This window comes from Aulostomus chinensis, chromosome 13 (assembly GCF_037954235.1).
Source record: "Aulostomus chinensis isolate RoL2024-O1b breed Wild chromosome 13, RoL_Achi_v1.0, whole genome shotgun sequence".
Taxonomy (NCBI): Eukaryota; Metazoa; Chordata; class Actinopteri; order Syngnathiformes; family Aulostomidae; genus Aulostomus; species Aulostomus chinensis.
Window position 1 is genome coordinate 10795579 of NC_141332.1, and position 23279 is coordinate 10818857.

At 40.9% G+C, this 23279-nt stretch overlaps 3 protein-coding genes across 4 annotated transcripts; 1 reads left to right on the top strand and 2 right to left on the bottom strand.

Annotated features, from left to right (window-relative positions):
- cdhr2 (cadherin related family member 2) lies at positions 1-16248 on the top strand. 2 transcript variants are annotated; one of them, XM_086223146.1, is made up of 31 exons: positions 52-113; positions 183-382; positions 3753-3869; positions 3958-4097; positions 4196-4246; positions 4328-4417; positions 4768-4857; positions 4937-5059; positions 6434-6580; positions 6681-6756; positions 6837-6946; positions 7103-7321; positions 7470-7619; positions 8124-8285; positions 8361-8422; positions 8504-8747; positions 9310-9549; positions 9807-9876; positions 9957-10541; positions 10666-10737; positions 11185-11234; positions 11328-11479; positions 11555-11651; positions 11740-11828; positions 11930-12001; positions 12284-12419; positions 13281-13402; positions 13955-14068; positions 14161-14244; positions 14496-14559; positions 14652-16248. In XM_086223146.1, exons 2-31 carry the CDS (start codon positions 286-288, stop codon positions 14805-14807), a joined length of 3981 nt encoding a protein of 1326 aa, XP_086079272.1. In that variant the 5' UTR covers positions 52-113; positions 183-285; the 3' UTR covers positions 14808-16248. The 2 variants fall into 2 exon arrangements, with proteins under 2 accessions (XP_086079273.1, XP_086079272.1); XM_086223147.1 differs by having other exon boundaries at positions 1-382; positions 14655-16248.
- Positions 15872-20048, bottom strand: gprin1 (G protein regulated inducer of neurite outgrowth 1). The gene is made up of 2 exons (XM_086223148.1): positions 19630-20048; positions 15872-19259 (listed from the first exon to the last, which is right to left on the bottom strand). Exon 2 carries the CDS (start codon positions 19227-19229, stop codon positions 17109-17111), a length of 2121 nt encoding a protein of 706 aa, XP_086079274.1. The 5' UTR covers positions 19230-19259; positions 19630-20048; the 3' UTR covers positions 15872-17108.
- Positions 20049-21495: 1447 nt separating this feature from the next.
- On the bottom strand, positions 21496-23189 carry adirf (adipogenesis regulatory factor). The gene is made up of 2 exons (XM_086223150.1): positions 22640-23189; positions 21496-21601 (listed from the first exon to the last, which is right to left on the bottom strand). The coding sequence occupies exons 1-2, from the start codon at positions 22717-22719 to the stop codon at positions 21496-21498; spliced, it is 186 nt and encodes a 61-aa protein (XP_086079276.1). The 5' UTR covers positions 22720-23189.
- Positions 23190-23279: the final 90 nt, after the last annotated feature.

Sequence of the window (23279 nt, forward strand, 5' to 3'; positions counted from 1 at the left end):
TCCTGGTGACAGGGCTGGCCAGCCAATCACAGGGTGAGGACTCAGATGGGGCCTTTCTCTCACCATTACTCTGGGTTGAGCAGCCATCATGTAGCCATGTGCGGAAAGAAAAAGTAAAAAAAAAAAAAAACCCTGCAAAGTTGATCTGTTTGATTTCTTACAGCTTCTAATATGCTTTTCAGTTGCTGACTTTGAGGAGCTCACCTACTGGGAGGAGGCTTGATGATGATGATGGTGATGATGATGATGCATTATTGGCTCTGTATGTGTATATGTTAATCATTTATGTTTGCTGCCGTGAGACGGTTATCACTGGGAGGAACAAGAGCCAAAGGTCTCCTCAAACATCAGACGGACAAAGGACTTCAGTGGATCTCGTCTGGTAAGTCTGACTGCTGTATTTTTAATCAAATTTTCCTTTGTGAAGTGTTAAAGTCATGCTTTATGTGGCGACTACCACTAAAAGGAAAACACAATTCTAATCAAAATGTGTGTTCTCTTATTTTTTTTGTTGAAAACAATATTTTATTGCGTTTTTACATATTGGACACTTACACATAACAATGACCAAAACAATAGTCAATAATACATCAGTGTACTACACAACAAAACCAATGAGAAAAAAAATAATAATAATACAAATAACACAGTGGTAACAGAGGTGAATAAAAACAAATAAATCACAGAGAAGCAGCAGTGATGATGTTCAAGTTACTTTCACATTCTAATCTTCAAAATATTCCAAAAATGTTTTCCATACTTTAAGAAATTGTTTTCTTTTCCCTCTAACAATTTATGTAAGTCTTTCCAATGCAAGGTATGATGCAATTTCCTTTAACCATATCTTTACTGAGGGCACTTGCATATATTCCAGAAAAGAGCAATCGGTCTTGTAGCTTGGAGGAGCCCGAAATCGATCTCTAGTGATTGTTTCGAATTTACGGCAAAATTTTCAAGGTATATGCCTGGGATAAAAAGTTTGGCTTGCAGGGGGACATTCTTATTCTTGGTCCCAGTCACTGCGTGCCAGAAAGACTGCACCTTTGAGCGCTCTCAAACACAAGGGAAAAGTGTTCCTTTTTCCTCTAAACACTTACAACATATATCTGGAATATTAGGATCGATTTTCTTCAATTTCACTGGGGTGATATGAGTTCTCATTGGGCATTTATACTGAAGCAACTTTCATTTCGTATTAATTGTATTTTGTTGTGCCTTTAAGCGTGCCGTTTCCCAGTCTTCTTCTAATAGATCCTCTCCAATATCGACCTTCCAAACTTCTAATCTGTCTTTACGTGATTCCTTTCCATGAGACACCAAAGTCCCATACTAGGCCCCTTTTATCCAGATTTGTAACAATTAGGTTTTCAAGGTTGGTCAAAGGTGGCTCAGACATTAGGTCTTTATTTTTTGATGATATAAAATGTTTCATTTGTAAACTTTTGAAAAAAAAAAGTTTTATTGGGTATACCGGACTCCTTGGATAATTGCTCAAAGGTAACTAGTTTCCCATTTCTGTACAGGTTCCCTGCATGTTGCACACCTTTGGTAGCCCAAAGCTTGAACCCACCATCACATTCTACCTGGCGTAAAAGCATTGTTTCCCCATATAGGAGAAAAACAAGATAAACCAGGGAGGTCTCCAATATGCTGGTGTACAAGATACCAAATGTCAATGAAATTTTTAAGAAAGGGATTCTTTGTCTCTTTTCCTCAGTGTTTTCAAATCTGCTGAATATAGATTGAGGGGTAGTTCTGTCAATATTTACCTCAGCTGGAAGAAAATTGGAGCTAAAATAAAAAGAAGCAGAGTGCAACTGAGGAGACCGATAATACCACCGTAGCTTTGGAAGATGAAGTGCCACCTCTGTCATATGGCAAGTGAAGCAACTTCAATCGCAGCGTAGCTTTTTCTGTTGTTCCAAATGAATCTAGCAAGAGTACTGCTAATATTGTCACAAAATAAAAGCACTTGGTAAGTGGGAGTGGGACTGATTGAAAAAGGTACGAGAACTTTTACAGTATATCGATTTGAATGATATTAATATGGCCAATCATTGAAATTAGCATGACTGTCAGCGGTTTAATGTTTTTGTTATTTTTTCTGTTAGCCGGCATAATTTGAAGATACGATAGTTTTGATTTCAGGAGTAATTTTAACGTCTAAATATGTAAAACCGTTTTTTGCATTTGTAAATGTGTTCTTTAGGGTTGACGTCAGGTGTTCAGTTTTGTTTAAGAACAATAGTGATGATTTATATTCCTTCATTTTATATCTGTAGAATTCTCCAAATAATTGAATTAATGTGGTTCGATTTGGAATATTGTGGAATGCTTATAATAATTTGGAATACCTTAAGCCTGGTCAGAAAAAGGACGACATCATCGGATGACATCATAGGCATACAAGGATATTCTATGCACTTGTTCACCTATCTGGATGCCAGTGAGGCCATCACGGGCCCTGACAGCCAGAGCGAGAGGTTCAATAGCTAAAGTGAATAGCACCCGTGATAATGGACAGCCTTGATGGGTTGAACGCCGCAAGTTGAATGGTTTTGAGACAACACTATTGGTCAGAATCTCTGCTACTGTTTTTTTTTTTTTAATAAAGAACATTAATCCATCCAAGGAATCTCTCTCTAAATCCAAATTGTGGTAGCAATTTAAAAAGGCAGCGCCACTCTGTTCAGTTAAATACCTGTTGGGGCATCCAATGACAGTTTCGCTGCTTCTTTAGTACCAGCTTTTACATGTAATATATGAAGGACTCTTCTGATGTAACGGACACCTTGATGATTTCGTACAAACCCATTTTGATCATTATGTATAAGTTTAGGGAGGTGCGGATCTAATCTTCTGTAGGCAACCCATCAACCCAAAATTGAAAACATATTTGCTCCATCAAAAACTTTTATGTTTTACATAATTCTATAAAGTAGCTAAAGCCCTGGAGTAGAGCCTAACAGTTGTTTTTTTGCTGAGAAAATTGCTTGTTTACCTGCACAGTAGCAAGAGGACCGAAGTATCCTGTGGTTATTTTTTAAAAAGAATCTTAATTCGTGATATAAAAATGTTTTCTTTGCAAAATTGCCACAGGGTTCTATTCATGAACTATTTTTTTTCATTATTTAAGTGTGTATTCATTAGTGTAATAAATACTATTTCTGTAAATATATATTGTTTGGCAACAATGAATTTGGTTAAGCAAAAAAACGTGTATACCTTTACTAGTTACAGTATGATTATATTTCTAAAACTACAATAAAACAGAAATGAAAAGTAACCCCAGATCCCACTTTAAACTAGATGTTAAAGAAGAGCCAAGGCCTGCACATGCACGTCCATGACAAATTATGTTTTTGTATAGTTTCACTCAAAAACAAATTTATTTCCCCCATTTTCAGATTTTAAAGGCTCGCTTTTTTTTGCATTACATGAGATATTTATTGTGAAACGAGATAAACTGGCAGCATCATGTAACATTCAGGTAATCAGTACCTCCGGAATCATCCTAAACACGGTGTTTGTTTGGTTTTTATTGCCTTTCTTTCTTCTCCCGTGCCCTTCGAATACCAAGCTCATGAATGCAGAAGTTATCATTTGTTTGCTGTTGTGTAAACCGTTTTTAATATTAATATATTTCACCGAAAATGTTTAAAATGGAAATATCTACATTCTCTCCCTCCTTTGTGCAACCAAGAGTGTTATTTGATTCTACTCACAAGTATTCTTTTGATTGTCCTTTGCAGACATGGAGGCAGTCCTTGGAAGGATTCTGCTGTTGTGTCTTATCGGCTTAACTCATGCAAATACCGCTCCTGTAATCCACGATGATACTCACTTTGTGTGTGAAGACACCCCCATTGGTACATATTTATGAGCCCACTTTTTGATGCCATGTCTTAGCAAACTTTGTAAACATTGTCATGAGCTCCATGTATGTTTTCTCCATAGGTGCCTATGCATTTACTATCAACGCCACAGATGCAGAAAATCACCCTCTGACATACTATCTCCCTGACCCCAATGCAGTATACTTCAAAGTTGTCAAAAATAATGGCAGTGTATTCGTCCAGAGGCAGCTTGATAGAGAGGTAGGGGGTGGTGGAGGAACCGTCAACAACTTTAATTTGTTTTTCTAGTCATACCTTTTTTTTGGGTCAATTTATTCATTCTTTTTCTACTATTCTAGTCCGTGGATGTCATGACACTTAAAGTTGTTGTCTCAGATGGTCCCAATAATGTAAGTGAAATTTTGAGTTTATAAATGAAACTGACATCATCTGTTCTAAATTCATAGAGGGCATCATGCATTGTCTTTCAGACTACAGGAGAATTATTTATAATATTATCAGAAGCCAATGACAACAAACCCATATTTCAGAACTCATCGTATGATTTGACGATCAGAGAAGTAAGTCCAGTAAATTATCCTTAGTTTAATGTATGTGTGTGTGTGTGAGTGTGTGTGTGTGTGTGTGTGTGTGTGTGTGTGTGTGTGTGTGTGTGTGTGTGTGTGTGTGTGTGTGTGTGTGTGTGTGTGCGTGCGCGTGTGTGCACGTTATTGACTGTCTGGTCACAGTCCAGCCTTTCATTTATAACACTGAACACACCTCTGTACAGAAGATGAAAACCTATGGAAAATGAGAACATCTGTGCTTATCGTGACCTTTTAAAACCCTTATATCAAGTTGCTGGATTTCTTCAGATGACAACACACATACATTTCAAAATTTTTACTTCCTTTTATTTTTCCTCCCTTAGGACACTCCAGTGAATAAAACTCTTTTTAAGGTGCTGGCCACTGATTATGACCTTAATGACGCAGTGGCCCTTAGATACAGCATTGTTGAAGTAAGTTTGCATTCTGTTAATATCATAGTTTTGTGTTCCATGAACTTTATTCGAACATCAGTTATGTTGTATCTTTTAGGTTTTTCCAGCAAGTGGAACCAGTCTGTTCAGTATTGGAGCCAGAAATGGTGAAGTCAGATTAATGGGACCTCTAAATCACACGTCACTGAGCACCTTCTACAGGCTCAAGATCAATGCAACTGTAAGTCTGAGGATTATCAAGTATATTCAGCATAAACACATTGACTCAACACTTTGGTATTCATTTTCTTTGAATGAAATCAAGTAAAATATCTAAGACTTCCAACATGCATGCGGAAGTTTTATCCACATAAATGTGTTAAAATCCAAGCAATGAAAATCCCTCCACCTGACAGGTGTGGCATATCAGCACGATGATTCTTCTGCAGGGTTATTGCACAGGTGTGTCCTGGACTGGTGGTCATTGTAAAAAAAAACCCAAAAACATTGAGCACTGAACTTCAACCATTTCACAAAGAGCTTCAGAGATGCAGAAGGGTCAGTTACTCATATGCTTTAGCCTGTTGGGGGGTTGAGGGGTCATATTATATAACATAGGAGTGGGATCTGTATTTTCCCCTTACGATGACGTTGTTGTTGTTGTTGTTGTTGTTTTCATCACAGCTAAGCTAACCATCTCCTTGCCTTCATTTGAAACAGTAAAATATGGGAGGGGCATTCATCCGTCAAAGCTTTCATAGGACATTTCTCTTGAGCTGAGATACATTCTTGGTTTATGTAATGACTTACAACGAGGGAAAAAAAATAAGTTACCCAACTTAAAAAAAAAAACATTGAAAGGTGGAAGGGTGAGTAGAATCGTACTCTTGAATCATCAATCACTAAATGTCCAACGGGCGTCGTGGATTCAGTGAACCATTTATGCACAGGTAAAGGCATATTGTTCGTTTTTAGAAGTTAGAGGTTAGAGCACAAACTCACACGCCAACACGCTGACATGGTCAAAAACTCTTTGCTCCTCCTCTGTATCCCTGATTGTCGGGGAGGTGCTACGCAATGTGCGAAGGCCCTCCTTTGACCGGGCCTTGTCACATGTTAGACCTTCTGATCCTCTGTCCAGGATTTTTTATTGCTGGGATGTGCCTTCGTAAACATCATGCTGTAACAATTTTGATTTTCTGCGACTGATTTCATCCCTTAAATTTACTTACTACCCTGTATTTATAACCATAATGTGAATAATTTGAGTGGTTTTGATTATAAGATCCTGTATGAAAAAGGATTTATTTTTGTTACTAGCCAATTTTCTGCCATAATTAATTCTGCCTATACTTTTTTCTCTAATCTACAGCGATTAATAATAAATTAAGAATTCATTTTGATTTTCTTTTCTTTGTAACACAACCACACTGTTTTGTGTTTAACTGCATTTCAAACAATTCGTTCTCCACATTTCAATTAATCAAATCTTTTATTCATTCAGCAATATCCTCCATAAGACTCAACGCAACCAATATTAATCAATCGCTTAACTTTTCTTGAATTGTGTGACAAGAAGTACAGCACTTTTGAATTTTGGTATGTCCCACAACAGGACGGTGGGGGCCGATGTTATTACAATGAAACAGTGTACCACTCAAGTACTGCAATTTCATTCATTTCTGTGGAGGATGTCCCCGACCTCAACCCTCAGTTCCTCAATCTTCCCATCACAGTCAGAGTTGAGGAGAATTCTCCTGTTGTAAGTGCTGACCGACTTTGATTGATTTAATTGGACGAATATAAATTCCTAATCAACATCTGTGGGGATAAATGATGGAGTCTGTTATTTTCTTTACCAGGGGCTGTCTGTGTTTGAAGTGTTGGCCATAGACCCGGACCGAGGACTCGGTTACGAAATCATCTTTAGCATTGAACGTGAGTTTCTTCTTTTTTCGTTGTTTCTTTTTAGGCGACAAGAATACATTTTCTTTTTAAATTTCTTTTTGGCTCGACAGATTCCACAGAAGATGGCCTGTTCAAAATCTCGAGTGATGGAGGCGTCATATCTGTGATGTCATCAATTGACAGAGAAGTTATTGGGAATGAGGTCACTCTGACAATTAAGGTAGACTTCAAGTCCTAATTTACAAAAAAAGACATTGAAAATGTGAATATAGGAAATGAGGAAGAGGTCTGGTCAAATTAAAGCTGATGTGATTTAGTATCAATTTGCTGTCTTTGTCAATACCACAAATTTAGTTTAAGATTTCTTTTTCTCAAGGCCATGGAGTCAAAACCAGACATCCACGGCGTCTACGCCAGCACCACCGCAAACATGACGATCAACATCCTCGACGTCAACGACAATAAGCCCGAGTTTTACAAGTGTGACGACTCAGGAGACGAACCCTCCTGCACAATAGCCAGCAACTTCACAGCAGAGGTCTTTGAGCACTCGGGATCTGTTCCCATCAATATGATGGTCAAAGATATGGATCAGGTAAACACACACACACACACACACACACACACACACACACACACACACACACACACACACACACACACAAATGTACTGTGTTAAAGGAATGGAGTGTCTTGTTTAAGTGGGACAAAAAGAATCAAACATCTTTCTTGGCATTTCACAGATTACAGAAACTGAACTCAGCTTGGAAGGAGCTGACAAGGACTTGTTTTCTGTCGAACCTCAATTCCCCCTGTCGCAGAGCAAAGTACAACTCCTGGTGAAGCAGCGTGATAAACTGGATTTTGAAAAAACAAATCAGATGATTTTAAAGGTATTGTACCAGTGTCATCATATTTTGGCTGACATGTTCGTGATTTTTTTTTTTTTTTTAGCAGTCTGAGGTGTTTCTTTTTTGGTGAATACAATTTTATTGAACTTTTGAGTGGACAATTAAACATCAGTCATGAAAGGAGGGGTATATGTTTGTGTGTTGTGTATGTGTGTGTGTGTGTGTGTGTGTGTGTGCGTGGGGGGATGGCATACACAGCAGTGGACAGCTCCAGTCGTAATTGTTGAATGGCAGCCATTTATTTTTTTTAGAGGGTTCAGCAACAAATCTAGCTCTCTCCCATTCAATACATTCTGTACCAATGCAGCAAAGTTGGATTTAATTTCAGAAAAAATTCTAATATTTGTGTCCAGAAGTCTCCCACATCTTATGTTTTATATCCCAAAATATCAAATTGGCACATTTGAGTTTTGAATTAGACTGATGTGAAATTTGATGTGTAATCAACTGTCAGAAGTCTTGAGGTGTTTCTGTATTTCCGTACAGGTGATTGCCAAAGATCAAGGAAACAGCAGCTTTGTCACCACTGCAACGGTTACTATTAATATCAAGGACACCAATGACAATAGCCCCGAGTTCCCACAGGACATGTATAAGCTGAAGGTGGCTGAGCACACTCCTGCTGAGACAATAATAGCCAACATCACTGTAAGTCCTGCACAATGAGGGGTTTGACGCATTCACAAACTGGTACATCAAGGAGCGCTTGTTTCATTCCTGCAGGCAGAAGATCCTGACACGATGGATCAAGGCAACCTCACCTACAGCCTTAAACCGCAGAGCATGTATGTCCTCTCTCACACTTAGTTACTGCACTTTTAGATAAGACACTCAACAGCCCCTAACAGACCCTACCTGCATTTCAGATTATCCTTATTTGATGTGAATCCAAATACTGGGGCAGTTTATGTGAAAAACCAAACCTTGTTGGATCATGAGGTCAGATCTTTGCACTCAGCGACCCTTGAGGCCAGAGACACGGATGGTAAGTCCGGCACCACGTCACTGGAGATCACCGTGACGGACATCAACGATCAACCGCCGGTCATCAACAGAGACCCTTACGTCGGATTTGTGCAGGAGGGTGAACAGTTTGAACTTCAGATCGAGGTAGGAGTGACTATCAGCAGGATAACAAAAACTGTAAAAACAATTTTCATCAAACTAGTTGGAGGGTTTTACCATGGGTTAAAGAAGAGTCCCTACAGTTGTTCGGCAGCTTGGTCATCGCAATTGTTTTTTTACACCACGATGCACACCTTCTCCACCAGATTCCTTTAAAATCTGGCCAGAAACACCACAAGAACCAATCATTGTGAGGAGGAAAATGCTGTAACTTTGACTCCGCATGTTCAGATCTTTTCTGAACTATACATATTTTTTGAGAGTCCCGGCCTGAAGACATCCCCATGCTGTAATGGTGGCATGGTGAGGTGACGTTTAAATTGTGGTTAAGGACAAATAACATGACGTTTTTACTCAATGTCTGGATTTTATTTTCAACAGCATTGTTCTTCCATCATTATGGTTGTTTAAAAATGAGCATAAAGAGATGCTAACGTAAGATATAGAGGCTGGATGGGAGCAGAAAGATTATGATTTGGAATTCAGTGTTTAGCCATCAAATATACAGAAAAACATTCCTATTTTTTTTCCCCTTTACTTTGAAAAGGCAACTGATGCAGATGAGCTGGATACGCCAAACAGTCAAATCGTGTTTGCGATAGAACCAAACATGTACAGCGATAACTTCACCATCGACCCCCACACTGGTGTGTTGAGAAACAGAGGTGATCTGGACCGAGAGGCTGTGGACCCGAGCCTGAAAGGGAAAATCAAGCTCAATGTTACGGCTACTGACATGGGTACGCCTCCCCTGTCCACCATGGTCACAGTTATCATCGATATAGGGGTACGTCTTCAGCAGGTCAATTTTTATTGTTGAGTTAAGTTCCTTTGCTATAACTATTGTGTCAAGCAAACGGTTTTGCACTCAAAAACAAGATGTTTTATTGCAAGGAAAATTCATTTTTGCCCTTGAATTACATGTTTCACTGCAACCCTTAGTTAAAACTCATTGATACGATCGCGCAATATTGTGCAATCAAGACACAAAAGTAACTCCAGACGATGCTGCCAGTTCTTATCTCTCCTTTTGATGCATCCCAGGATATCAATGACAACGTACCACAATTTGAAAAATCCTCTTACAACTTCTCTGTCAAAGAAGGGGAAAAAGGTCAGTATTAAACATACAAACCGATGTTCAAGTAATTAAATCTGCAAGGTCCTAACTCTTTTTTTTTTTTATGCAATCAGGTGCACTTGTGGGGTCCGTTTTTGCTGAAGATTTGGACCAAACGATAGACTTTAACCGTCTTTCTTTCTATATCATTGATGGAAGCTTTGGTAGTTTTATCATTCGCACCATTGCAGAGGATATTGGTTTCAGAGGAAACATCTCCGTCGATCCAGACATTGAGCTGGACTACGAGAGCCCCCGTAAGCACTTCAAGCTGCAAGTGGAGGCAGCAGATCTGGAGCAGGAAAAAGCTGTTACGATAGTGGAGATAAATGTGTTGGACGTGAACGACGAGCGGCCAGAGTTCAAGCCAATGGCGCCCGTGACTGTGAAAGAAAACACCACCCTAACCGGGGGTGTTGGGAATTTCACAGCAGTGGACAGAGATGGTCATCACTCTCTGATCTACGAGCTGCAATCCATCAAATGCAGATGCAATGGCACTTTCTCACCCTGTGACTGGTTTATTCTGGAACCAACAGGAGAAGTGAAGGTCAACCCGGAACAAACATTGGATTACGAGCTCTGTGATCAGGCGCTGGTGGAAGCTTGGGCGGTGGATGAGTATACTGAGAAAGGGGAAAACAGCAGCGCCACAACAGGTCAGCACTGGTTACAGATAACACAAACATAGGAGCAACAAGTACAACCAAGAATAAAGTCATCAAATACTTACCTACAATGTGGGGTTTTTTTTGGGGTGGGGGTGCGGGTGGTTGACTACAGGAGAAATGGTGATCAACATTGAAGACATCAACGACAACGCTCCAGAATTCACTCACTCAAAATTGCTCTTTGGTGAGTGGACAGATAAGATTGCAATTCTTTTTTAATTCAATTCAGCACTCTCCATAGTATTTTTTAACTTTCAAATGTCTGCGGGCATTATTTGAATATTGCTGAGAAGCCACAACAATGTGGGGCTGGTGTTGTTGTCACCTTGTGTGTGGACAGATTTTGGGGCTGTATTGACATCACTCTTGTGCCAGTTACAGTCACAAAACCGTACCAGTGTGCAGCTGATGATCTCCAGAGTTTATAATGAAACATCAATGAACTGTAAAGTCAAAAAGAAGCCAGCCATGAACGAAGTGACTGAAATTGGCAGGGATATAAAAAAAAAAAGCCAGGAAGTAACAGATAATGGTTGAGCTACAAAATAAATCAGGAAGAAGGTACAGAAACATAAAAAGTACATTAATCTCAAAGTTTAATGCCGATTTCCCTTTTTTTTTTATTCTTTAGTTGTGGTGTCAGAAACTGCGAGTAAGGGGACATCGGTTGCAAAAGTCAACGTGAGTACCGAAAGCATTAACATGAAAACGTGGCTGCTTCTTCGTGACGCATGTGACGAGACATGTTTTGCTGAGTGTCTTGTTGTTCCTCAGGCTACGGACCACGATTCTGGGATTAATGCACAGATTGAGTTTAAGGTGACAGGGGTACAATTCGAAAACACCAACAATCAAACGAGTGACATGAAGATGCTATTTGAGGTCGTCACCACACAGCAAAAGGACAGTTACATCGGGATTATTCAGTGAGTGGGAAGTCATCGGTATTTTAGTGTAATTAACTCTTCCGAATGTAAATGTGTGAATTCTCTAATACACAGAACCACGGGGGGGCTTGATCTGAAACTGAAAGGGAAGTATTTGGTAACAGTAGCTGCAACTGATACTGGCGGCCTCTCTACCAGCACTGTCGTGGGGGTAAGGGATCATCCTGCTGGACACACTTGACCTGCTGCACACTTTGATCCTACTGGGTCAATACCTCTCTATTCTTTTGCTGTTACAGATTTTCACAGTTGACGAATCGTATCAGGTTGAACTTCGATTTACATCCAACAAAGCTGAGGTTGAAAAAAACAAGGACAACATCATCAGGTAGTTTAGGAATATAGCTTTCAAAGGAGTTTTTAACTTTGGATTTATTTATTATTTGTTTAATGCTCAGTGGTATTTTCTAACAACTCTGCTTTTTCCAGGGCGCTTATTGCTGCCACCAAGGCTTCTGTTGAAGTTGTATCAATCAATTCTGGCTCAGCCGAAGAATCCAGGTTCCTTCTCAGATCACTTCTACGTTTTACTCACTTCTCAAAAATGATCTAGTCTTTAAATCCAAGTACATATCCTACTTTACTGGCTGGTGGTGAATCATTTACTCATTGACTGATATGTCCACTAGGTGGTACCAGTGTGCCTTTAAAATATATTGTTCAGGGCCAAATATTCACTGATAAAAGGAGTCAGTTGTAACACAAGCAGATTTTGATATCAACAAGTGCTAGAATTGCTAATTTGTCTCCATTTTTTGAAAGTAATTTGTACTCTTCTCCCAGGGTTGCAGTTGGTGCTATCATGCTGGCGTATTTTCTTTATTCCAATGGGACTGCTCTTACCTCGACTGAAGTCCAAAGCATGATCACCGTTCCTGAGCATTTTGTTGTGCTGGAACAACTGGGTCTCTTGTACATTGTAAGTAATTTTAGAGTCGTATTCTCCACAGGCTCCTTGCTCTTTTCCCTGAACTCTGAGTTCAGCTTTCGATCATCTTTCCCACTGCTGACTCATAGTTTTGCATCGCACTGAAAGTGATTTTGTTTTGTCTTAAACCGAATGACAACGAGACATATATGATCTCAGTTGTGCTACTGCACAATCAATTATGTTTTCCACTTAAGTTTGATTAGTTGAGAAACTGTCATCACATCCGGTCTAAGATGAAGGACATATGCAGCATTCCATGCAGTGATAAAAATAATTCGGGGAACATAAGATAATAGTTTTTAGGAACTTTGGAGAGACTGTTGCATATGTGCAACATGTTGATTCTCAGTAGGAGCTAAGATAAACAGCAGCGTCTTCACATTTTGCTCCGAAACTTTATAGTCATAAATGAATTGTGCCAGACACAGCTGATACTGATATACTTTTGACTGTAATTGTCAAATAATCACTGTTCTTTATTTTGACCTATAGGTAGGAAGTAGGACAGTGACATGTTCAGTTGATTAATGCTGCTACAATAAGTAGTAAATATTATTATTATGAGCATTATTATTATTATTATTAGCATTATTATGATTATGAATGGCTTCAAATGATTCCTTACGTGAAAGAAGACACAATGTTCTTGTCAAGCCCTTTTTGTTTTGATTTGGTGTTTTGTGTAAGTAATAACTTTTTAAAGTTTTCTGTTAACTTCAGACTAACAAAGTTTCAATGCTTTATTATCTTTACTAATAAATATATGAATCTAATGTAACTTATGAATGATACCTATAAAGTGAGACTGCAAATAAATCCTCCTCCATCCCTCCCTGTACTTCGTTGCAGGGGAGTACATCCATGACTGGTCCAGATGCTGACCCCATCGAGTACGCCTTGCTTGGGATGGTGGGAGGCCTCGTCATCGTGCTGGCCGTTCTGACCACTTCACTGGTGTGCACCCGCAGAACGTAAGAATAGTTTTCTGAGGTAGTGGGGCACTATATCAAGGCCAATGTATAAAAGAAATACTTTTTTTTTTTTTTTTTGCTATGTTGAAATTGTCTTGATGACAACTTGACATAAATCAACCACACATTACCAGAAGTTGTCCCGGTTATGACGTGTTGACACTGAAATTGTTTTTTTATGACTTTGTGCTGACAACTTGACATTAACCCTAACCCTCACCCCTAACCCTAAACCCAGTGTCACCTTGTCATAACCAGGACAACTTCTGGTAATGTCTGGTTGATTTATGTCAAGCTGTGTTAATCAAGAAAACTTAAACCATGCCAACATGACATGACAAGAAAACGATTGACACTTAATGAGACACTTAATGACGGAGGTCTTGTTTATTAATATCTATGATACGTTCATGACAGTTTTATGTCAAGTTAATGACAGTGTAATGTCACTCCTATGTTGCGTGGAGGTAAGAAAGTTTGTGATACTTAACCATGGCCATACTCTCCTCAGTCTACAAACATAGAGGTTGTGTGTCTTTTTTCACAAATCAGTTACAGGAGGAAGCTCAAGGCAGCAAAAGCTATGAACACTGCGTCCTTGGTGGCTTCAGCCAACCAGAAAAGTGGCCCAGTGGTTCCAGGAACCAACAAGTACACCATGGAAGGGTGAGGAGAAAGCAGCATCTTCATTAACAAAGCAAAAAGAACAAATGGAAATATTCATCTTGTTTTAACTTTGTGTTGTTGTGATCATACAGAGCAAACCCTGTGCTCAACTGTAACATCGACACTGCCATGGTCCTGGACTTGGATGAGGACAGCTCAGATGTGGACAAAGTCAGGTAAAGACAACCTTGTGTTGATGACTTTCTGGCTCTCTGACAGTTTGACAAGGAGGTGTCACACCCCATAGGGTGACCTCACCCTGAAGCATCACTGATAAATAACGAGGGATTGGGATTAACTGGTGTTGTCCCAACAATGTCATGCGCCTTTTGTCCAAATCAAAAGCCCTAAACACTGGTAAAGAAAACATGTTTTTCCAATGAGTCATTATACATATGTAACTTTCCCTTTTTCATCTCATCCCAAGCCTCAACTCCCTTGACCTCAATGATGACATGACCTTATCTGAAAAGGATACAAAACCTGTCATGGTAAATCTAAATTCTTCAACCCATCTTCATATATATACTTTGGAATATTGGGAGGTGGTCTAATGTACATTTTTGTATGTGCTACTCATTAGCAGATGATCCAGGAGGAAGATGATGATGAGGGCAATGGGCCACCAGAGTATATTGAACCTCTGGGTGCTGCGCTGGCTCAGCGGGGCCAGAAGAAAGGTGCTGAAAAACCTCCAATGGGTTTTTCTAACCCCATATTCAGCACCACAGACCTGTGACGGAAATGGTCCGAATAAAGACATTGGCCAGACGCTTCAAACGGACACGTGGATCCTCTATAATTTTCAATCAAACATATTGATGCTGTTGGAGGAAGACTTCATTGCCCTTAAAAGATCCAAAAGATTCTTACGATATTTTTCACTAAATTTAAAGGCATCTAAAATGTCAAATAATCTAAAATTCATTTAATGTTTAAACTAGAGTGAAAACCAAAATGCTGCCATGCTAATGATACCATGAGCTGGAGGCTCAGTGACATGGGTGAAATAATATTAGTCATCGAAGTACATCAAGTACTGTAGAACAGCCTATGTGGTTTGGTTAAATGTACATCAGGTTACGAGTAGTTTCGGGATACTTTTACTGTCTTACTACTTTCCAAGAGTAAGAAACAATGGCTCGGGATGGACTTTTTTCATGTATTTGGTGACTCTGAAGTTATGCAAAACAGCAATACTTGGCTGGCTCGGCCAGGTAGTTGACTGTGTATGCGACAATATAACATAATAATGATCAGGAACTACAGTGAATGTAAGGAGGGTTAAGGGGAGGCCCACTATCTCAGACAACCCCTGACAGAGTGCATTGATCTCATAGAATTTGGTTTGATTGGTTGAAATGAGAATGTGTTTTTTGCCGTCAAACAGATTAAGTTGAAGTCGTTTGACATTTTGCCAAATGCTCTTATCCATTGTCAAGCCGTGGGTTAGATGATGCTGAAACGGAGGCAACTGCAAGGAGACACTTAGCATTGAATACCGAAGACAAGAAAACACACATTTGCTTTTGAGAGAATTATTTTAGAGAAAATAACTTCTGCCAACCCTGCATTAAATATGAAGCTACAATTAGCAGACAACTAAATGTTTCCAAACATTTAAAAATGAGCCTAACAGCTCCTGTGGAGGTGATGAAGCCGAGCTAATCTAAATGAAGCTAACTGCTTCATTAGTGCAGAAATACATGCGGTTAAAACGTATTTACATAAATGTAATCAAGATGAGAAAAATAGGACAGGACATTTAAGGGAAAACAAGCAGAACATTTGTTTTTTGCACATATGAATCCCTTTATTTTTGTTAATATATCAAGCAGTGGTTTAAAAACTGTTTGGTTTTCTTCAAATTTATTACACACACACACACACATGCACGCACTCACACACGCACGCACGCACACACACACACACAGTTAATTTCTGTTGCAGCTGATGCTATTCTTCAAAACGTGAAGAAGAGAATATTGCATTAAGTCAGTAAATAGAAAAAAAAATGTTATGACTGCCCAAGGCTTTGAAATGATCGTTAGCCAGTGTTTGCTTTGGGTTAAGTGTTGAATAAAACTACATGCAGCATGGGATCGTCCAAGAAGTACAATGAAAAGATTTTGTCTCATCTAAATGAATGTGTCACAAGTGCAATATATGAATAAACAAAATCTCCTCAAATGTGATCTTCATTTTATGAAATTAATGTTTAAACACCAACATCACCAAAACAGTAACAACTTCTGAATCAAAACACATTTAAAGTAGTTTGCAACACAATACAGTATCATTAATCATGGAATTAAATTACAGGAAGTGATAATGACTGCAAACACACACAATTTGCTGTCATTACTTCAAGACAATTGATTGTGCTTTTATGCTCCCATAAGTACAATTTTATACATTTCACAATACAAACAAGTCAAACCATTGCACCGAATCTAAAAGTAGAATATGAGACAAAATACAAGAGCCTGCACTGATGTTATGACTCCTCTCACACGCAGCTCTAACGCCATTTTCATTAAATACACTTCCACACAGCCCTGCACAACCTGACTACCAGGTTTACGGACCATGAAGCCATAAACGAGGAAACTGTCTTTATCCAAATGCATCCAAGCTGTGCTGCGCTAGCTAGCAACCAGGAGAGGGAAAACTGGTTGCCTTGGCTTCATATTTTCTGAGATGCATCAAACAGCTGTAACGACTCAGTGAACAATTGAACAATCAAGGCAGGAAACACGAAAGGAGATAATGATGACATTGATATATCACCCTAATTTTCCAAAACATAAATTCCATCAATTCGTGACATCGAGACGTCACTGGAAGTTTCCGACCAACGAAACATCTTATGCGGCTGATTTCAACTTCATGGAACAGTGATTTGTGACTCGCTCTTTTGTCACAATGAAGTAAACAATGAAGCTCTGTATCACAGCCATGTACTGGATAGTACATTTAGAAGTCATGTCATTTTCCATCACATTTTTTTCCCCAGGTTTTCATTCAGCCCTCTGACATGTCACTCAGTGGTATGCGCTCTGGAGCAACAGTGAGGCTGCTGCATGTTCTCCATAAGCAGGCGGAAGGGGTTTCTTCTGTTTCGGCTCACCTTCCCGCCGCGCTCTCCTCTTTTCCCTGCCCGGCCTTTCCCAGAGCCAGAACTTCCCTGGGCAGCCTCAGAGGCCAGGGGTGTGGCCAAAGGGTTGAGAGGAGGAGGGGGAGGCAAGGAGGGCTGCCTTTTCTGCTTTTTCACCTGTTTCTCCAGGTGTTTCTGGATAGCTGAGCCCAGCACAGCCACCTCCACCACCGCCCCATAAACCTCCCACGTCATCCCTTTCTCATCCCAGCTTACCTCCTGCACCGGCTCCTCACATTTCTCCTCACCTTTCTCTTTGCTTCTTTCCTCTGCGTCTTCCTCTTCAGCTGCCTCCGCACTTTCCCCATCAGTTACATTATCCTCACCTTTAACTACTTCATCATTTCCCTCAGCTCTCTGTGTACTCACTTGTTCCAGCTCGTCCTCCTCCACCTCCGCTATCTTCTCCTTGATGCTGGATTCTTCTCTGATGTCAGGAAAAGATGTAGTGGTGGGCGTTCTTGGGGTCATCGGTGCTGTAGCAACAGAGCGATACTCTACCTGCTGACCCACTTGCATCTCAGTATCTTTAGTTCCAGAACCAACAGCTTTTCCAAAAGTGCTGGGGAAATGGAAAGCATGGTCTCCTTCAGGAGGGGTCATTGGGCTGGTGGCCACAGACTGACACTGCACCACCTCAAGGCTCACCTGTGTGCGGATATTGTGGCAACCAAAGGGTGCTGGTGATTCAGGGACGGGGGGCTTTGCCCCCGAGGTGTCTTTCATTTTCTCGTCTTCTTTCACTTCTGAACTTGTACTTGAATTCTCATCTGCGTTTGGTTGCTCACTAGAAACAGTGACTTTGTTTTGAGGTGTGCGCGAGTTCTCCTGATCAACAGTTTCTGTGGATACATTTTCTGCCCCATTCTCCTCTTTTAAATCACTTTTGTCATCTCCAAGCTCCTCTGCTTCATTTATTTTGACCATCTCTGTCTCAATGGTATAAAAAGACAACTCAGCCTCTGCCTCATCCCCCTCAGTGGTACCATAGTGGGTCACTAGGATTGTAATGTCTTGGTCCATACTTCCCATCCGCTGCTGCTTACACTGGTGATTACTATCCTCCAGAGTTTTCTGTGAATCTATCAGCGCAGCAGCAGGGCAGCTGCCGGAACTCTCTGGGGATTCTTTTGAGCTGAGCACTTCACTCAGCTCCTTTGATGTGGTAATTTTAAAAGCTTCGGTTGACTCAGCCTCGACTGGACTTTTTGTTACTGGGAAACTCTCTTGTTGGCCACTTTTACCCTGCCCTCCAGTTTTCACTCCCCCCTCCTTCTGCACTATCTCTCTCCCGATAAGCTCTGGGAAAGCAGTGACTGAGGGCGTCTTTGGAGTCATAGGGGACGTAGCGACAGTACAGAACTCCACCTTTCGACCCACCTGCAGGTCAGCATCTTGAGTGACTGTGCCAACAGCTCCAGATTTCCCAAAAGAATTTGGGAAGAAGAAGGAATTACCTCCCTCGGGAGGTGTCATGGGGCTAGTGGCTGCCGAGCAACACTGAACCACCTCCAGACTGACTTGTGTGTGCATGTGGTGTTGCCCGAAAGGTGCAGGGGAAAGTGGGTCAGAGGGTGTTGATGGCACAGAGACCATGATATTCTTGTTTTCAGTGTCTCGCTGATCCGTATTTTTATGGTTCGAGTTTTCCCTTTGGACTACTGCATCTCCATCATTCACGTTGTCTTTTTGTGCAGCTGTCGTTTCGTCAGCTTCAGGCTGTTGCGTCAGAGAGACAGTATCCATCGGCATACAGCTTCTAGAGTCTGGCTGGTCAGTATCGTCATAAACTCCTCCTGAAAGCACTTGCTCTTTTGTATCCACGTTGCTTTCCTCAGCATTCCTGTGTGTTTTTGGTTGAAAGCACCCTTGAGTAGTTGTGTCCTCGCTGATGTTAATCTGAGGTGCTGCATCAGAGCTGCCTGGATATTCTCCATCATCTTGCTCCTCACAGGGCTTGTGGTCCTCTCTGAGACCTTTCATCTCATCCTTAAGACTTCCCATAATGTCTCTACATTAAAGTTGAAGATGTACCTGCATGACAGAACACTGAGCACATCAGTATTAAAATTGCCATAAATGATTTTTTCCCCATGTATATATCGTCGTACGTTGTTCAAAAATTCAAGTGCACCAAGTTATGTCTCTGTTTTCCCTTGAAAAGCATTAATCGCATGCTTATTTTAGTATCCAAGGATACTATAAACAGTGAATTTCACCATTATCATATACACGAATGAGCTGCAACATATTGTACATATGGCACATTAAAATGTTTCTGCGTATTGACAACAGTTTACATCCGTGTTCTGTTTTATCCTCACATGCACAAAAATCAAATGTATCAAATTTCAAAAAGGTTATGATAGAACAAACAATAGCAGATCCGGAGTCTCATACATACCTCAGCAGCTCAAATCAGACTGAAGTCTCTCCATAACTCCCGCTCAGATTTGGGTCAAACATCGCAAATCTGTCTGTTGATCGAGACCCAAATCTGTCCGTATATCTCCCCTGTTGATTGATAGTGATTGCAGTTGCTACAGGTTTGTCTCTAGAAGAATCTATCTCAGGCAATCCTGGCTCTTTAAGCTGTGGCTGTGTCTATTGTAAAGCTTCAGATTTCCAGTTTCCCTGGAAACCACGGCTGGGTTCTGGCAGTGAGTGGTAATGTAATGACAAAATCTCTGTTCAGCTTTCTAATCATCACTAAATCACAGTAATTAACTCCAGGTTCTCATAGAAACACAATGGCAAGTGTGTGCAAGAGAGATAAAATTGTGAATTGGTACACATAAATTCATGTGTGACTAAAGGTGATCAGTATGGGGGCTTCTGAGTGGGAGGGTGAGGAATGCAGAGGAGGACTTTGCTCCCTAATAATGGATCGCTGCTTTTAAATAAGATGAAGAAAGTGTGTCTGTGCAGCTTACATTTGTTAGACCACTCTCAGTGTAAAGGATCCAATGACCAATCAAAGCAAACCGAGGCAGATAATTCACACCAAATTTGGTTTTGAGGAGGAAGGACATCGCAGGCTCATATTGAGAAAAGAAAGCAGGCAAAATGCAAAGGCTGATATGTAATGGTGATTTAATGGAACTGTGAAAATGCGTGAAAATCAGCTGAAAGAGCCCGGAGGAAGCAGATCACTGCCTCCCACACACAAAAACACTTGTAAACCACCTTGTCTTCCATCTCCCCTTCCAACCTCTCCACTTCGCAACCTGCTGGCTTTGTGTAATTCTATGACACCGAAGATGTTTACATTTCTCCTATGTGAAGCACATTTGTTTTCTTACTATACAGTAATGGTGGGTTGCAGTTTGGCCAGAACACTGTGTACTGACAGAAGTATTTTCACCACTAATTCAAAGGCCTCCACCAATCCCTGGCCTCCACAGAGTTCTGTTGCTTAGCAACCACGTAGTGTGTTCGAGGGAGGTGTGCTGCTGAAAGCCAAGGTAGACAGCTTTGATCGCATTCTCATCAGGAGCCATCAGCTTGCCAAAGGCCATCTTCTCAGCGATGTGTTTGTAATAATGAGCGTGGTGATTCATTGAGGAGTGCTCTCCACGGCGCTAAACAGGATGCACCCTCCACAACAGTTATCGCTACTGTAGGCTGCAGACTGTTGCATTTTCAAAACCCAGGAAACAAAGTCGGTGTCTTTTTTTAATTCCCAAAATAGTCACGTATGATGAAATCTATAACTAACCGAGAGACGTGTGTGGAAACAGAGGGTAAAATAATGATACAAAATGACAACTTCTGAACATTTTCTATGGAATGTTAGCTGTGTAGAAATAAATCATTTACCAATTTGCCTGCAAACATACTTCCAATCTGACTTGTTTAATGGATGGAAGAGACAATTTGGCCTCATGCTCAGCTGGAGGAGTTTGTATTTTAGGCAGGGCAAGGCAATTTTATTTGTATAGCCCGCTTTCACCAACAGTTTGTCTCAAAGGGCTTCACATGGCATCATAACAACATCCTCTGCCCTTAGACCCTCACATCGACTGAGGAAAAACTCCATAGAAAACCCTTTTAACAGGGAAAAATCTGAGAAACCTCAGGGTGAGCAACAGAGGAGGGATCCCTCACCCAGGACGGACAGACGTGCAGTAGATGTTGTTACAGACAAGAAAACAGTTTACAATACAGAATGTGAGAAACGTGGAAATGTTAATAACAGTTGAAGAAGGAAGCTTCTGGAAGGGGAGGCAGGGAGAGCAAGCCAGCTTGATGGGGGACTGGATTTTAGGAATCATTCTGTCTTCTGTTTTTGTCCAGAATCTTTGATGGTGTCTGTGGCCTTGTTGGCAGCTTTTCCTATGACTGCTTGAGTCTGTTTGCTGGCCTCTTGAGCGACATCAGGGAGCCAAAGAGACACAGAAGGGAAATATTCACCGTTACTGTTAGACCAGGACATTTTTGTTATCAACTTTTCTACACTTAGAATATTAGTATCTATCTGCATATCTTTAAAAAGCTCAGATCCACCATGTTGAATGCATCGTAGTCATGTAACCTTTTGTGGATTCAGTTTCTCGTCAAAAATATCCATCCATTTTCTACCACTTATCCTGTTAACTGGGGGACAGACAACCATTCACACTCACAGTCACACCTACGGTCAATTTAGAGTATCAATCAGCCTCGTCCCCTCTTGATGTCTTTGGACTGTGGGAGGAAGCTGGAGTACCAGAGAGAACCCACACAGGAACAGGGAGAACATGCAGACTCCACACAGAAAGATCCCATGCTGGAGCCAGGACTTGAACCCAGAACCTTCTTGCTGTGAGACGACAGTGCGGACCACTGCACCACCATGGTGGAGTCAAAAACAATGTTATTAAAAAAAACATCCATCCATCGTCATCTTACGCTTATTCCTTACTAGTAAGGGTCGCGGGGGGGCTGGAGCCTATCCCAGCATCTACAGGCGAGAGGCGGGGTTCACCCTGGACAGGTCACCAGTCCATCACAGGGCCAACACATAGAGACAGACAACCATTCACACTCACAGTCACACCTACGGTCAATTTAGAGTATCAATCAGCCTCGTCCCCTCTTGATGTCTTTGGACTGTGGGAGGAAGCTGGAGTACCAGAGAGAACCCACACAGGAACAGGGAGAACATGCAGACTCCACACAAAAAGATCCTGTGCCCGAGCCGGGACTCAAACCCGGAACCTTCTTGCTGTGCGGCCACAGTGCTGACCACTGCACCACCGTGCAGCTCTAAAAAAAACATATTTATTTAAATTTCCCTGGTCATTTGTAGGACTTTAGCTTTACTTGGATCAACTACGAGTCCTTTTATTTGGGTATAAATTTATTGTGAGCTTTCTTTTGCACTCATATCCACTGAGAAGAATCATTCACGAGGCGTGAAGGACAGTGAACCTGTGTTGGCTGTTTGCTTGGAGGAGTCTGCCGCCTGCTGTGTCACATCTTGAGCTGCCTGGACTGAAAATACATCACACATTTACCACAAATTTTTACTTTAACAATTTGTTCTGACAGAGAAGTTGATATACTTAACCTGCCAATTTGATTTCTTTTTTTAAACAAGAGAGACTTTTTTTCCTCAGTTACCAGACATTATTCTCTCTACCTGTAGTCTACGATGTCTTTTGCCACCGAGCGGCTTGTGGGTTTTAGGCCCTCAAAGGACTGAACGAGGCCATGGCTCCTGCCTTTGTCCTTCCTGGATGCACACATCTGTCTGAGGAGACAGTCGTTCGAGCCGCTGTTTAATACCCTCTGTTTGAGCCCCACAGTGGCAAGCCTGCACGTTCCAGATGGATTAAGCCAAACAAAACCATCCTGGAGAAGCCCAAGCACACTGGCATCCCAAAGCTGGCCGAATCAAGCCAAGGGCCAAATCACACTCAGCAGATTCTACAAATCCTGGAATCAAACCCCAGACAGGAGTGAGCACAAAGAAAACCACGGCAATTATGTGTTTAAACAAAAGTACTACTTTAAGAAAAAAAAAAAACATGTTTCAAGAAGCTGGAAACAATTCCTGCAAACACTACAACA

Coding starts and splice junctions, on each gene's coding strand:
- cdhr2 (XM_086223146.1), top strand. CDS start 286: ATGTTTGCTGCCGTGAGACGGTTATCACTGGGAGGAACAAGAGCCAAA. Junction 11,829..11,929: donor AACAAGGACAACATCATCAG/GTAGTTTAGGAA, acceptor TGCTTTTTCCAG/GGCGCTTATTGCTGCCACCA. Junction 14,560..14,651: donor AGGATACAAAACCTGTCATG/GTAAATCTAAAT, acceptor GCTACTCATTAG/CAGATGATCCAGGAGGAAGA.
- gprin1 (XM_086223148.1), bottom strand. CDS start 19,229: ATGGGAAGTCTTAAGGATGAGATGAAAGGTCTCAGAGAGGACCACAAG.
- adirf (XM_086223150.1), bottom strand. CDS start 22,719: ATGTGTGATGTATTTTCAGTCCAGGCAGCTCAAGATGTGACACAGCAG. Junction 21,602..22,639: donor TCCAAGCAAACAGCCAACAC/AGGTTCACTGTC, acceptor TTGGCTCCCTGA/TGTCGCTCAAGAGGCCAGCA.